At 47.3% G+C, this 15,595-nt stretch overlaps 1 protein-coding gene across 3 annotated transcripts in view; it reads left to right on the plus strand.

Moving 5' to 3' along the window:
* The first annotated feature begins 8,417 nt into the window (after positions 1-8,417).
* Positions 8,418-15,595, plus strand: part of AXL (AXL receptor tyrosine kinase) — a 77,943-nt gene continuing 70,765 nt past the window's right edge. The window contains exon 1 of one of the 3 annotated variants that reach the window (XM_077932264.1): positions 8,418-9,473. In XM_077932264.1, coding sequence (XP_077788390.1) covers positions 9,401-9,473 — 73 coding nt within the window. In that variant the 5' untranslated portion in view covers positions 8,418-9,400. The remainder of the gene's footprint in view (positions 9,474-15,595) is intronic. The other 2 variants (XM_028742192.2, XM_077932265.1) reach the window with 2 other exon arrangements.

Below are 15,595 nucleotides of genomic sequence, written 5' to 3' on the forward strand. Positions count from 1 at the left end.
TAATTGCCTCTGTTAATCTAACCAGTTCAATAAACTCTAACAGTTTGTTTTGCCATTCCTTTTTTGTTGGCACAATTTCTTTTTTCCAGTTTTTAGCAGTTAGGATCCTTGCCGCTCCTGTGGCATAGAGGAATATTTTCTGATCTTCTCTAGCTATACCTGTGTCCGTTATCCCTAGTAGAAAAGCTTCTGTATTTTTCATAAACACAAACAGTTGTGATACAAAAAGAAAATGGAACGTGGCGGGAAGAAAAGCACTGCAGCAGCTGCATCTACACTGGCTGATGGATGGGGCCAGGTTGGTCTCCCCATTGTCATTATGCTCTTCCTGGGAGGCAGGGGATGCAACCCCTCAGTGGTACCCAACCAGTACAGTACCAGAACAGTAGGCTATGATTTCAATAAATAGTTTTGCAAGCATTTAACAAATGTGCAGTTAGAAGGATCCCCCTGAAGAGATGGTGCGCTCACAATTCCTAGCAATTTACTATCCACAGCCCCCTCTGCAAGGCTGGGTGGTGATAGGAGGGGAAACCAAAAAGGTCCCAAAGGATAACTCAGGAATGTAGAACATCGGACTGTTTTTTTGCCGAGAGGAGGGAGCAAAGATGCTTGTCTTTTTCCGACTTAAACAGAATTAGGCCTCTCTTGCAACTTCTGCCACCACCCAGCACACAAATTAAATTAATTAAAAACCAATGAATTGGAAATCCAGCAACAACACCTAAAATCAAACAGTTACAGCAGCAGGAGGTCCCTATTTTCCAGGGACGTCCCTGATTTAGAGAAGACATCCCGGTTTCTGATTTGATCCCAGAATGTCCCGCTTTTCCTCAGGACGTCCCTATTTTCATTGGAGAAATGTTGGAGGGTATGGAGTTTTCCGACCTCTGAGCCGTCTGAAGGCAATCCTGTACAGGGAAGGTTTTTTTTAACGTTAAATGTTTTATTTTGTTATTATATATGTTGGAAGCTGCCCAGTGCCTGGGGCAACACAGTAAGATGTGTGGGGTATAAGGAGTAAAATTATCATTCTTCTTCTTTATGGAATGGGATGTCCCTGTTTTCATCAGGGAAACGTTGGAGGGTATGCCGATGTTATTGATCAGATCACAACCATCATTATGGGATGCCTGGAATGATAAGTATGGGGTGGGCCACGACCTTTGAATGGCTGTTATCTAATGGGAATAAAGGGAAGGATTGTGGAAAATGGCCAGGTGAAGGAAATCAGATGCAACAGTGGCAATTGTTATTGCTGGGAAAGTTAAATTGCCTGTCCAAATACCACCCCACTAATTCTGATAAGAAAAGCCTGCCTTCCCCAATAACTGAGCAGAAGGTCTTTTCCTGCAAGAAGAATGCAAACTGCATTGGCAGTGGCTCTAGGGCAGCCTGATCATGGCTGACCAGCGGAATTTTATTTATTAATCTCGTTTTATGCTGTCCTGGTCAATGTAATCTGAAGCACCAGCATTTTAATTTTTATTTTTTGTTCTTAAGCGAAGTGTTGCATCCTTATCTGCTCCTGAAATAACCTTGGCAAGATAAGCTTTGCCAGAGGTCAGCTGCCAAGCAGAAATACTTTCTGTAAAGAAAGCTTGCAGGACTCAAAACCTGGCAGAGGCCTCTGCTGTGAAATGGGCTGGTTGTCTGAATTGAGGAGAAAGTCCATTACAGAGAGAGGAGGGGGAGAGGGGGGGATTATGTAGGACCTTCACATGTTTCAGGGCTTGAACTTTGACTTTCAAAACAAGTATTGAGAATAAGCTCAGTTTTATCTCTGGCTCCTTTTCAGCTGAGATTAGACTTATGAAATACCTATGCTGTGCAGTTTAGAAGCCAGGTCCCCAAATGAGCATATTGAAATATTGGCTGGAATCAGTGATTTCAATTTCAGCATGGTTGTAAATGATTATTGTTGTGTTTCGTTTATTTTATTTCTATTAAACAGCCTAGAACCTTCACCTTGCTGTTGTTCCCATTGTGCAGATAAGGCAACTGAGGCAGGCATGCCACGGCTCGCCAAAGCCCTTGTTCGTTTTGTGATTGACAGGTAAGGCCTTTGAATCCCAGGCCTTTCTGAAATTGTCTGGTGAAGAGTGCAAAGAAACGCCATGGACATCTGCAGCAGCGCAACCGGACGCCTTCCTCTGCCCCAGCTTTAACAAAACATGTCTCTCCTGCATTAGTCTCTATAGCCACAGCAGGCGCTGTAACTCTCCAATGGTTTGACTTCACCCCTGAAAGCGCACTCCTCCATTGTCTCCCAAGGCGGACGGAGGCCACCAAGTATCTACCGTACTACAAAATTATTGCAATTGACTAATATGGCTGCTACTCTGGAAATTAATGTTGATATTAACTGCTGCCTCAGACCCTCACCTCAGACAAGTGGATGGCACCACTACAAGGCCGGATTTAGATTTGATGAGGCCCTCAGCTACTGAAGGCAATGGGGCCCTTTATATGTCCAGCTGTCCTTTGTCAATAACAAATTGTCACTGTTTTTCGTGTTGAATATATGCTATATGGTAATTTATGGACCCAATAGGTATCCAAAGCCATTTGCACATGCAGAATGTAAGCACCCTATATATAGAAATGAGCAAACCAGTGATATTTTAGGGAGCAGGCTAGCAGGCTTACATCATAGGAGCCCACACAACACAAAACATTGTTGCTGTATGTAGGTTTAATTTTATTTTATTTTTTATCTTATATTTTGGAAATGTACATCCAGGTTTTTTTTCCTTTAATTTTTTTTGGGGGGCCCCCAAGAGAGTGGGGCCCTAAGCTGTAGCTTGTTCAGTTTATAGGTAAATCCGCAATGCCTCAGTAGCAAAAATTGTCTAGTGTGGGGCTAGGGAACACTTTTCACACTCAGGGCCACATTTTCTTGTGGGCAATCCCTTGGGGGCCGTGTTGTAAACAAAATCTGCCTTTTTCCCCTTATGGGGTATCCAAGAGCCCGTATAGAGTCCTTAAGTGGGTTCCCTATCAGCAGGAGAAAATAACAGAGGCCAACCAGAGAATATTGAGAAGCAAAGCAGCTAGTAAGCCTGATCTTTATTAAAGCTGTTGCAACAGGGTGCTCCCCTCTCACACAGGAGGATGGAGGAGGACCCAGAACAAAGGTGTGCCCACCCTTATGTTTTAAATTGCCCACCCTGGAGTCCAAGACCACCCCCAGGAACATCATACCTACATCATAAAAAAGGCGGTTTACAACAGAAATCTGAGTGTGTTGTTTATCTCCTGTCTGGCAGATTACCTGTTAATGGTCACTTGATTGGATTACCTGGGGAGCCTGCCCAGTCTTTTGTAATGATAAATACTTAAGTTCCTGAGCCAGGTCACAGGCTCACCCTATTCGTACACAGACATACCCTTAAGACAGGAAGGAAAAGACAATGGGGAGGCTTTTCCATTTTCCTTCGACCTTGCAGAGAAACATTTGAGGTCAATTTGGGAGGGACAAAATGGTTTCAGGACTTTTTCTGTGGGGTTTCAAACATGTGGTTTACATATGCAGTTATGAACATTTATCTTTTATATATATGTGACCTTAAAATTCTTATTAACACCCGCATGCAAGAGGTGGGCAGGCCCAGAGGCAACTGAGCCATTGCCAGGTGTGTGTGGGGTTGTGTTTTTTTTGAACCCTGGTCTCCCAATTTCAAGTCCAGCCCTCTAACCACTGCACCATATTGAGGTTGTGTGTGTGTGTGTTTGTGTGTGTGTTCTGATCTGGTTTTTCACCTCAGCCATCGAAATGTCTTAGGGCTGGCATTGTTTTAGGGGGACGGCTGGAAAAGTCTAATAACTTTTGTGGAATTCTTACTTGCGAGGCTACGTGAAGGACTCAACCTTCGCACAGAAACTAAACAATCGGGCGCATGACGTCTTTGGGAACAGCTTGAGAAGACACAGCAGTCGGCCTGACATGCACAGAGCAAGTAAAAATTAACTAGCTACATCTTTCTGCAGATTGTGGGGCCTGTGGATAAGGTCGCCGCTTTCCCCCCAAAATCAGGCCAACAGCAGAAATTCACCCGGTGACGCTTCTCCTTGCATGGAAATAGTGACTGCATTTCTAGGTGTCTCGGCTTCTCTGAAAAACCCAAGAGTATTTTAAGAACAGCCTGTCAGGCAGCTATGAGGCAGGTGAAGTTTCTCCAGTTTCATCACCGCCCCAGGGAAAATATTTACCTGCCTGATTTCTGCCCATCAGACTGCAGGTCAAAGGCACAGCTCTCTTTGCTAGGGAGAGTGTATAAATTTTGCAAGGGGATGTGGGGATTTGGCCAGAGAATTCCTCCCCCCCCCCCCCACACACTTTCCCCAATTCAAGCCTGACAGAGAGTTTCGGAGAGTTGCAGAAATATTGCCCTAATATGGCTTTTGGAACGGGCAATCTTTACATTCTGCATAATAGCCGTGACTCTTTTTCCTTAGCCTGGAGGTCTGAACACAGCCGCTTATCAGATCTCCCACCAGCCCAGCTCCCCAGAGCTGTGGGTAATGGTTAACTCTGCAATCTCGCACTGGGACCGCCCCCCACATCCCCCAAAGAAACAAACAATGGGGCTGAAATACACTCGGAGTCCTAACAGGAGCGTTTTAAAGTGGCTTATCTTGCATCTTTAGTTTATTAGCCAAACACACCTGGGGGGGGGTGTGGCTTGCACAGCAGCTAGAGAAAGTTTGGGGGGGACCTGCAGGGCTGACCTGAAGTCTCCAGGTTTTCCTGGCCCCTTCCAGGTGACTTATTAGGGGGGGGAATTGAATCTCCAGGAAGGCGAGAGCGACTATATAAAAAAATGTTTCATGCCACCCCAAGTGGTGAGAGAATCCAGGGGTATGAGGCGTTTACGCAGGTTCAGTCTCCTTGGAAGGAAGGTCAATGGAGACTGTGGTGTTTTGGTGTGTTTTTTTACACATACACAACTTGATGCCACCAAGTATCTACGGTACTACAAAATTCTTGCATGTCACTAATACGGCTGCTACTCTGGAAATTAATATTGATATTCACTGCTGCATCAGACCCTCACCTCAGACGAGTGGATGGCACCAGTACAAGGCCGGATTTAGATTTGATGAGGCCCTCAGCTACTGAAGGCAATGGGCCCTTTATATGTCCAGCTTTCCTTTGTCAACAACAAATTGTCGCTGTTTTTTGTGTTGAATATATGCTATGTGGTAATTTATGGATCTAATAGGTATCTAACCAGTGATATTTTAGGGAGCAGGCTAGCAGGCGGGGCCCATGACTTACATCCTAGGAGCCTAAGGTAAAGGTAAAGGTACCCCTGCCCGTACGGGCCAGTCTTGACAGACTCTAGGGTTGTGCGCCCATCTCACTCTAGAGGCGGGGGGCCAGCGCTGTCCGGAGACACTTCTGGGTCACGTGGCCAGCGTGACAAGCTGCATCTGGCGAGCCAGCGCAGCACACGGAACGCCGTTTACCTTCCCGCTGGTAAGCGGTCCCTATTTATCTACTTGCACCCAGGGGTGCTTTCGAACTGCTAGGTTGGCAGGCGCTGGGACCGAGCGACGGGAGCGCACCCCGCCGTGGGGATTCGAACCGCTGACCTTTCGATCGGCAAGTCCTAGGGGCTGAGGCTTTGACCCACAGTGCCACCCGTGTCCCATGGGTGGGGCCCATGACTTACATCCTAGGAGCCTACACAACACAAAACACTGTTGCTGTATGTAGGTTTAATTTTATTTGTTTTTTATCTTATAGTTTGGAAATGTACATCCGGGTTTTATTCCCTTTCATTTTTTGCCGGCCCCCAAGAGAGTGGGGCCCTAAGCTATAGCTTGCTTAGCTTATACTGTACGTAAATCCGGCACTGGGCTCACGGCATTAACACCCCCAGATCTCGGTTCTCCATTAGTCGCCACTTTGGAATCCAGCACAGAGCCCGCAGCTCTCTGTGTCTCCAGCTTCCAGGACCCACCGGGTTGAAAACTGACAACCTGGTTACAGGAATTCGCAATCTGGGATTCAGAGTCTCATGCTCTACCGACCGCGCATAAGGCCGAGCAATAAGGTAGGGACAGTGAAGCTCTGGCGCTCAAGATGTGGTTGGACTACAACTCCCATCATCCCCAGCCGTTGGCCATGTTGGCTGGGGCAATTGGGACTTGGCACCCAGCAATGCCTGGGTTCCTCATCCCTGGGATAAAGTGTGCTCAAATCAGGGAAGACATACTCAGAGCAGGAACTCCTACAGAGACACAGCAGATGCATCCCTCTGAGGGTGGATGTTCTTAGCCAGGATAGTTCTGTTGGTTAGGGTGTGGTGCTGATCATGCCAAGGTTGCAGGTTCGATCCCTGTAAGAAGTGGGTCCTAAGACCCTTAATCTCGCGCCTTAAAATACAACCTAGGCTCTGTGGTTTAGATCACAGTATCCTGAAGCACAAGGGACGTGGGTAGTGCTGTGGGTTAAACCACAAAGCCCCGCGACGGGGTGAGCTCCCATTGCTCGGTCCCTGCTCCTGCCAACCTGCAGTTCGAAAGCACGTCAAAGTGCAAGTAGATAAATAGGTACCACTCTGGCGGGAAGGTAAACGGTGTTTCCGTGCGCTGTTCTGGTTCACCAGAAGCGGCTTAGTCATGCTGGCCACATGACCCGGAAGCCGTACGCCGGCTCCCTCTGCCAATAAAGCGAGATGAGCGCCGCAACCCCAGAGTCGGCCACGACTGGACCTAATGGTCAGGAGTCCCTTTAGCTTTTTATCCTGAAGCACAGGTTCCCTCCCTTGCCTCCCCATTGGCTCGGTACTACAAGGTTTACAGCCTATCACGACTACCTACTAACATTCCCCTTATTTGGTCTACTTTCCTATGCTGTTACTTGCTAAGCCAAGCAAAAATACGACATCTTGACCACACGTTCTAAACATCCCCAGTTATGAGCAGTGGGTTGACCTAGACTGCAGGTGTCTGTCTGGCATCCTGTCCACATGCTCCATACTTCTCTAGTTATCAGGTGTGAATTGATCTGAACTGTAAACATCTGCCTGACTTGTTGCATTTGTGGCTGGGAGAAAGCAACATCCTCATTCTTCGCAATCTCCAAATGGGACAGCTGCATCGCAGGGGGTTGGACTAGATGACCCTCGGGTCCCCTTCCAATGCCACAATTCTATGATTCTATCCACTCTGTGGAAAGTGCCGCAGGTGTTGGAGTAAGGTCTTTAGTTTCCATTGAGACCCATGCATAACTTAGCTGTCCAAAAGCACAGCACACCAGCCTTTAAGGTGCCCCAGGACTTGAACTTGGAAAAAGGGGTAAAAGAATATTGGGAAATGATAGATAATGAATTGGGGAAAAAATGTTTCAAAAACAAACAAACAACCGAAGTCCTTTTTGTTGGGAATAATTCAGAGGGAAATTCCCAGGTGTCAAAAACAACTATTTATGTATGCTGCTACTGAGGCCCATGTTTTGTTAGCCCAAAAATGGAAAACGAGCGAGGTCCCAACCAAAGAAGAATGGCAACTTAAACTGATGGAATACGTGCAGCTTGCAGATTTAACATATAGAATAAGAGAACAAGAAGAATGTACGTTTAAAGAAGACTGGAAAATGTTTACCGAATATATGGGGGGGAATTGTGTTTATTTAAAAACACTGGTAGCATTAAGATAAATTCAACAGTATCAATAAGTTTTGGTGGATGTAGCAATGGATTACTGAATGGTTGTAAAATGTGCAGGGGTGTACGCGGGTGGCGCTGTGGTCTAAACCACAGAGCCTAGGACTTGCCGATCAGAAGGTCGGCAGTTGGAATCCCCGCGATGGGGTGAGCTCCGATTGCTCAGCCCCTGCTCCTGCCAACCTAGCAGTTCGAAAGCTCATCAAAGTGCAAGTAGATAAATAGGTACCACTCCGGTGGGAAGGTAAACGGTGTTTCCGTGCGCTGCTCTGGTTCACCAGAAGCGGCTTAGTCATGCTGGCCACATGACCTGGAAGCTGTACGCCAGCTCCCTCAGCCAATAAAGCGAGATGAGCGCCGCAACCCGAGTTGGCCATGACTGGACCTAATGGTCAGGGGTCCCTTTACCTTTACCTTACGGTATGTAAAATGAACCATGGGAAGAGGAGAAGGGAAGTCATTGATTTAAGGTTGTTGAAATGAATGTTTTGAAATGTAATTTAGCAAATTTTATAAAAATTATACATATGTATAGTTTTCATTGAGACCCATGCATATCTTAGCTGTCCAAAAGTACAGCACATCAGCCTTTAAGGTGCCCCAGGACTCTTCCTCCCTCCTTAACCATTAGGAACAACAGCTATGCTTCTGGGATGAGTTCTCACAAGTTTGGAAAACTTACTCTGCAGTCAAGCCTTGGGATGGCTTTGTCTAGGGTCAGCACTGTCCAGTTCCACCTTGCCAATCTCTGTGCAGACTGCACCCATATTTTCTCGCTTCCTCTTTATTTATTTTTAAATTTTTGGAATGTGGGTGCTTGTAACTTTAAGAAAAGTCTTTTTCTCTCCCTCCCTCTCTCTCTCTCTCTTCTGTTCCTCTCCTCCCATTAACCCTGCTTGGGCTGGAAGGAATGTTCACACACCCTTCCCTATTTCTCTCTTACCCCCCTCCTTCCCTTTCAACTTGCTAATCTATCAAGCCTCTCTTCTTCTCCCAAACAATTTTTCAGCAGTGTGTAGGAGTGGGTGAGTCAGGAACAGAGCAAAAGAGAGAGAAAAAGGGGAAGGGACTTTTCCCCACATCTTCCACTGCCTTAGCTTTTCTGTTATATACTTTTTTTTGGAGAAGTCAGCTTTTTTGGAAAGCGGGAAGCGCTTTGGAGAAGTTAAGCGGGCAAGTTTTGTTATGATAGCCCTTGCTTATAGATGTAGGCATCATCAGTTTTGCTTAGAAGCCAGAGCAGAAAGAGCTTGGCAAAGCATGGAAAGGGGGGAAGATCAGGTGCAAGTTTTGAAAAGCTGCTGAGACGCAAGAGAGTAGGAAATCAGCGCTCGGAGTGGCAAGTGAAGCCAAACTTAAGCTTGGAAATTCGAAGGAAAGAACATTTTATTGGCACTCTCTTATTTTTGTGATACGGACAAATGTTTTGAACTGGGAAATTATTCTGAATTTCCACAAGGAGTTTTTGTTTTTTTTAATAGAAAAGTTTGGATCCAGTCGTTCTCCTGGGTACTGACTTCACCGAAGATTTCGTCACTTGTTTTTGGGATTCGGCTCCAGCGACAACCTTCTCCTTCGCCTCTTTTGAAACTTCTCAGTGAACTTGGGAGATACTTGAGAGAGAAGCTGCCCCTGCCTCTTCCTGGGCTCCTCTGCCTCTGCCAATGATCCCCTAGAGTGTTTTGGGGAGCTGGGATTTGTTGTGGGGACTTCAGTTTTGGAAAATGGGTCAACTTGGCCGATCGTTCTTCTCCTGCCTGCTGGCTTTGTGGATGAGTATCGGCAACGCACAGGAAGGTAAGTGAATATTTGTGTGTTTCAGGGTGAAACTAGCAACACAACATGGGCATCTGGTCAGGGGCGAGCGACAGATTTAGAGTACCAAGAGTGATGTGATGGGTAAATGGTTCGGACCAGGGAGAGACTGGTCCGAATGCCCACTGGGCAGCAAAGCTGACTGAGAGCCAAGTGGACATAACTCAGCCTCGACTTACACCGCAGGGTTGTTGTCAGGGTGAAAAAAAGGCCGGATCCCTCTATAGCAGCGGTTCTCAACTTGTGGGTCCCCAGATGTTGTCGGACTACAACTCCCATCATCCCTGAGCTCTGGCCTTGCTAGCTAGGGGTGATGGGAGTTGTAGTTCAACAACATCTGGGGACCCACAGGTTGAGAAAGGCTGCTCTATAGACATGATGCTCACGAAATGTTTCTTGGGCCAAGTGGCTGACTCTCAACTTGACCTGAACTCTCCTTCCTCGGAGGTCCTTAAAGAGAGGTTGGATGGCCATCTGTCATAGATGCTTCAGTTGAGATTCCTGCACTGTAGTGGGTTGGACTAGATGACCCATGGGGTCCCTTCCAACGCTACGATTTTACGATTCCTAGGGTGGCTGTGAGCATCAAACGCTATATCCGCGCGGTGCGACCACCTGAAATCATGGGAGGAAAGACGAGATGATAAATATTTACTATTAAGCCGGTTTGTGTAAATGAGAAGCCCCCCCCCCCCCCAATTTTCCCCACAACAGCCCTGTGAGGTAAATTGGGCCCAGGGCCACCCTTGTGGGCATTTGTGGCCAACTGAGAACAGGATTTGAACCCGCTGTCTCCGCAACAGCCGGCTGCCCCTCAGAACAGAGAGAGACAGAGGCACAATGGGATTTCTTCAAAACAGGCGGTCTCCCTTTCATCCCCGAGTCTGGTGACTGTGTGGGCTGGTGATTCAGTCATCCATCCTGCGCCAACTTTCTGAAGGGCCTCAGCCTCCAGGAATGTCTCCCTTCTCCAGGTGTCCCCAGCTGGGCCACATCAGTCACCGCTTCTCCCTGGAGTCGCCTCTTGAGTTTAGAGAGGAAAGCTGATTCTTTTTGGACTCTAACGCAAGCAAAAACAGCTATTGTAACTAGAGCTGGGGTAGGACTTTGATGCTGTCAGGTGGGTCCCTGGAGAAGGCCTCTCTGATTGTGTGGATGGATCCGTGGTTTTAGGGTCAGCACTAAGCTCCAGCCCCGACCCCACAAATCGCTTGCTGTTATTACACTGATTTTCATATTCCAGAGCGGTAGTTGTCTTACTCTCTCTTGCGGCAAAAACATCAGAGAGCCCCGTGGCACCCACAAATTTATGATGGCATAAGCTTTCGCGGACTATGGTCTGCTTCATCAGTTGCAACTCAGAATAACGCTCCGTGCGTCTCGTGAAGTGGACTGTGGTTTATCGGAGCTTATGCTACCCTAAATTTGTCAGGCTTTAAGGTGCTTCAAAGACTTATTGTTATATTGATGTTGGTAGCATTTGCAGAGTCCATAAGCAAAATCAATAGGTCTCTGCCCCAAGGGGTCCTCCTCAAGAGTGGCGTAGCGTGGGTTGTCAGCACCAGGGGCAAGGCAAGTAATTTGCGCCCCCTAACCCATGGATTTGCGCCCCCTAACCCGTGGATTTGCGCCCCCTAACCTGTGGATTTGCCCTAACCCCAGATGTTGCTCCCGGTGCGGCCGGCCCCCCCTGCACCCCCCACGCTACGCCACTGCTCCTCAAGTTACATTTTGACCAGGTTTGGTGAGGGGGTGTATGGTGGGGGGGTGGAATGGGCAATAAGAAATGAAATGAGCAAACGCAGGTCCCTATACCTAGAATGAATTTCCATTGGGAATGAGAATGGAATGCTTAATCTAAAGACTTCATGGGGAAAGGTAACATTCTGATGAAGGATTTGAAGGGAAATCATGAGAAGTGGGACTGCTTGGGTCTTCGGAGAGGCTGTATTGAAAGTGACTCGGAAACTACAGCTACTCCAGAATGTGGCAGCTAGACTGGTGACTGGGAACGGCAGCCGGGACCATATAATACCAGTCCTAAAAGACAGGAGTGCTTGGCGTGCTCTGGTCCATGGGGTCACGAAGAGTCGGACATGACTAAACGACTAAACAACAACAACAAAAGAGCTACATTGGCTCCCAGTACATTTTTGAGCACAATTCACAGTGTTGGTGCTGACTTTTGAAGCACTAAACGGCCTCAAAGGCCCAGTATACATGAAGGAGCATCTCCACCCCCATTGTCCAGCCCGGACACTGAGGTCCAGCACTGAGGACCTTCTGGTGGTTCCCTCACTGCGAGAAGCCAAGTTACAGGGAACCAGGCAGAGGGCCTTATTGGCAGTGGCACCCACTCTTCCATCAGATGTCAAGGAGATAAATGACTTTATGGCTTTTAGAAGACATATGAAGGCAGCCCTGTACAGGGAGGTTTTTTTAATGCCTGAGGGGTTTTTTAATGTTAGTACAGTGGTACCTCAGGTTAAGTACTTAATTCATTCCGGAGGTCCGTTCTTAACCTGAAACTGCTCTTAACCTGAAGCACCACTTTAGCTAATGGGGCCTCCTGCTGCTGCCACGGCGCCGGAGCACGATTTCTGTTCTCATCCTGAAGCAAAGTTCTTAACCCGAGGTACTATTTCTGGGTTAGCGGAGTCTGTAACCTGAAGTGTATGTAACCTGAGGTACCACTGTATTTTGATGGAAGTTGCCCAAAGTGGTTGAGGTAACCCAGTCAGATGGGCGGCATGTAAATAATCAGTGGTGATATATAAATATCCGTGATAATATATTGAGAGAATATGCTCAAGATACCTGAAGGAGCGTCTCCACCCCCATCGTTCTGCCCGGACACTGAGGTCCAGCACCGAGGGCCTTCTGGCGGTTCCCTCACTGCGAGAAGCCAAGTTACAGGGAACCAGGCAGAGGGCCTTCTCGGTAGTGGCGCCTTCCCTGTGGAACACCCTCCCACCAGATGTCAAAGAGAACAACAACTACCAGGCTTTTAGAAGACATCTGAAGGCAGCCCTGTTTCAGGAAGCTTTTAATGTCTGATGTATTATAGTATTTTAATATTCTTTTGGAAGCCGCCCAGAGTGGCTGGGGAAGCCCAGCCAGATGGGCGGGGTATAAATAATAAATAATAATTATTATTATTATTACTATTATTATTATCATCATCATCATCATCATCTCTTAACACAGACAGACAGTTGGATCAGTCCAAGGGGGTCCAGTCTAGTCCAGCATCCTGTTCTCTCAGTGGCCAATGAGAACCCCAAAAAGCAGGGCCTGAACACAACATCCCTCTCCCAATTTGTGATTCCCTGCGTTCTGCCTCTGACAGTTGAGGGAGAACATAGCCTTTGTGGTTTCTATCAATTGGTTGTACCTGTAACCCACATTCCTTTTTAAGAGAGGGTTGTCAACGGGCTTAAAGGGGATTTCCTTCCCCTCGCTGGATGATGCATATTTTCCAATTTATGTCTGAGATTGGGATTCGTACCAGAAAGAATGCTCATGACTCGCGTTATTACTCAGAACCAAATGGGCGTGGTCTTGTTTTCTCCGTTAAAGGAGCATTAGATTCCGAATGGTGAAATGGAAGTGTCAGACTGGAGGGGTCAAGGCTGCTGTCGTTGCACCCCACTTCTCTGCAAAACAGCTGTATCAAACAAACCACCTAGAATCTTTTGTCGGGCAAAACAACACAACGATTTGCTACACAGGGTGGGCTGCCTGCAGCCTTTCTCTGCCGCCACCCATGTCTTTGTACTCCCTGCTGAATAAAATCTGGGGAAACTACACCTTCTTGGGCCTATATAAATAATTGCTAGCATAGCTTATGTTCTTCACTCCACCCATGAGACTTCGCCAAAAGAGCGGGAGGAATTTCACTGTTCTTTTGCAACCCTAGTTTTGTACCTTAGGTTGGTCAAAGCGGAACGAATTGGTGCCTTTGAGTTCGTGCCTCTGGGAGGAGGGTGCAAAACTGGATCACCTGAAATATTTGCTGGGAAATGGGTGCGTTTGGCAGAACATATCAGGTTCCAGGAGAATGAGGAGCCAAGTCGCTTTCATTGTGTTTAGCCAAAGGGTATAGCAAGATGAAACTGTTGGCCGGCCTCACCTAGAAGTGACAGGGGTTGTGATTAACTGAACCGTACCCTGCCCAGCTTTGGACCAAGGAGCCACCTGTACAATTAACGGCCAACATTTCGCCTGTTTTCCTCTACCGCTGTCTCAGAAAGCACCGCTCTGTGGGTGGTATATTAATCTCAGCGAGTTAATCTCCCAACATATATAAGTTCTTTCAAACAATATAGCAGGCAGCGCTATTGTTCTAGAAAAAGAGGTTGCTGGAACTCACAATGAACACACCTCTCTTGTTCTCTTATAAGGCAGGAACTGAGTTCTTGTGAGCTCTGGCTGGAAAAAAGCCCTGGCCTCGGGTCACCCTCTCTGCTGCTGTTATTTCTTACCTATGTCATTTTAAACTGTGATATTATTGCTTTATTCTTAGTTTTAGATTTTGATTTATGTGGGAATTGTTTCCCATTTGGTTGTGTGTTTTTTTGATGTGGTTTGTTTATTGTTTATGACTTTTGTAATTTTGTAAATCTTGTTATGCTGTAAGCCGCCTTGAGCATTGTTTTCTTAACTGTGGAAAGGAGGCATACAAATAAAAAATGATGATGATGATGATGATGATGATGTAAGCACAAAGGGTAGGGTGAAAATGTCCCTGTGTGGTAGTCCATCATTCAAAGGGTGCTGAAGCTCATAGCTCTGTGCACTACAGTTCACAACAGTACTTCAGCAGCTTGGCTGATGCCACAGATTCTGAATAATTTGATGATAGTCTTGGTTTCCCCCAAATAATTCTGGGAGCTGTAGCTTGCGAAGGGTGCTGAGAGTTATTCGGGAAACTGCTATTCCCCTCCCAGAGCTACAACTTGTCTGGGATGAATATGTATGGGGTGAATATGGCCCCAGTCTTCCTTACCCAGGTTTGTGGAGGGGACGGATTTGAAACTTGAAAAGTTCCCGGAAATACTGGGGGCAAGCCTTCCTGAACTTCTTGCCCTCTCGGTGTTCTGGATTACAAACCCCTGACCATTGGCCGCAGGAGTAGCAGTCTACCAAATTCAAAGTGTTGGTGCTGACCTTTAAAGCCCTAACCGGCCTCGGCCCAGTATACCTGAAGGAGCGTCTCCACCCCCATCGTTCTGCCCGGACACTGAGGTCCAGCGCCGAGGGCCTTCTGGCGGTTCCCTCCCTGCGAGAAGCCACGTTACAGGGAACCAGGCAGAGGGCCTTCTCGGTAGTGGCGCCCACCCTGTGGAACGCCCTCCCACCAGATGTCAAAGAGAAAAATAACTACCAAACTTTTAGAAGACATCTGAAGGCAGCCCTGTTTAGGGAAGCTTTTAATGTTTAATAGGTTATTGTATTTTAGTGTTTTGTTGGAAGCCGCCCAGAGTGGCTGGGGAAACCAAGCCAGATGGGTGGGGTATAAATAATAAATTATTATTATACCAGCAATTGAAGGGGGGCAACCAGGTTGGGGAAGACTGATCATGACAAGCGTGCAGCTGCAATCGAATCTGGATCCGTGTTCACATCTGTCAGCCAGCTTGCAAACGTTAAGCTTAAAAACTAGCTCCTTTGGGGACGAGGAATGTGTCGGCATCACAGAGGAGTGCCAGGCTCTCCGTAAGCCGGAGTGTTTCAGGAATAGATTTTGAGGAGGCGCCAAAATGCTCTGGAAATCGGAAACAATTGTGTGTCGGATTTGTTGCAACCCAGTCAAGTGGGGCAGTGATTGCGAAGGCCTGCCTCTTTCCTCCTATGTGGGGAGGATACCTGAGTTTACCCCAGCCACTCCCCTTATGCACATTCCTTCGGTGGAATGAAATCCTGTAGACTGGAATTTTAATGTGCAGGGCAAGGGAAGGGAAGACAACTGGCTGTATCATACGTAGCCTGCAATAGTACTAGCTTAAAGGTAAAGGGACCCCTGACCGTTAGGTCCAGTCGCGGACGACTCTGGGGTTGCGGCGCTCATCTCGCTTTATTGGCTGAGGGAGCCGGCGTACAGC

The sequence above is a fragment of the Podarcis muralis genome, chromosome 7, assembly GCF_964188315.1.
Source record: "Podarcis muralis chromosome 7, rPodMur119.hap1.1, whole genome shotgun sequence".
NCBI classification, from domain to species: domain Eukaryota; kingdom Metazoa; phylum Chordata; class Lepidosauria; order Squamata; family Lacertidae; genus Podarcis; species Podarcis muralis.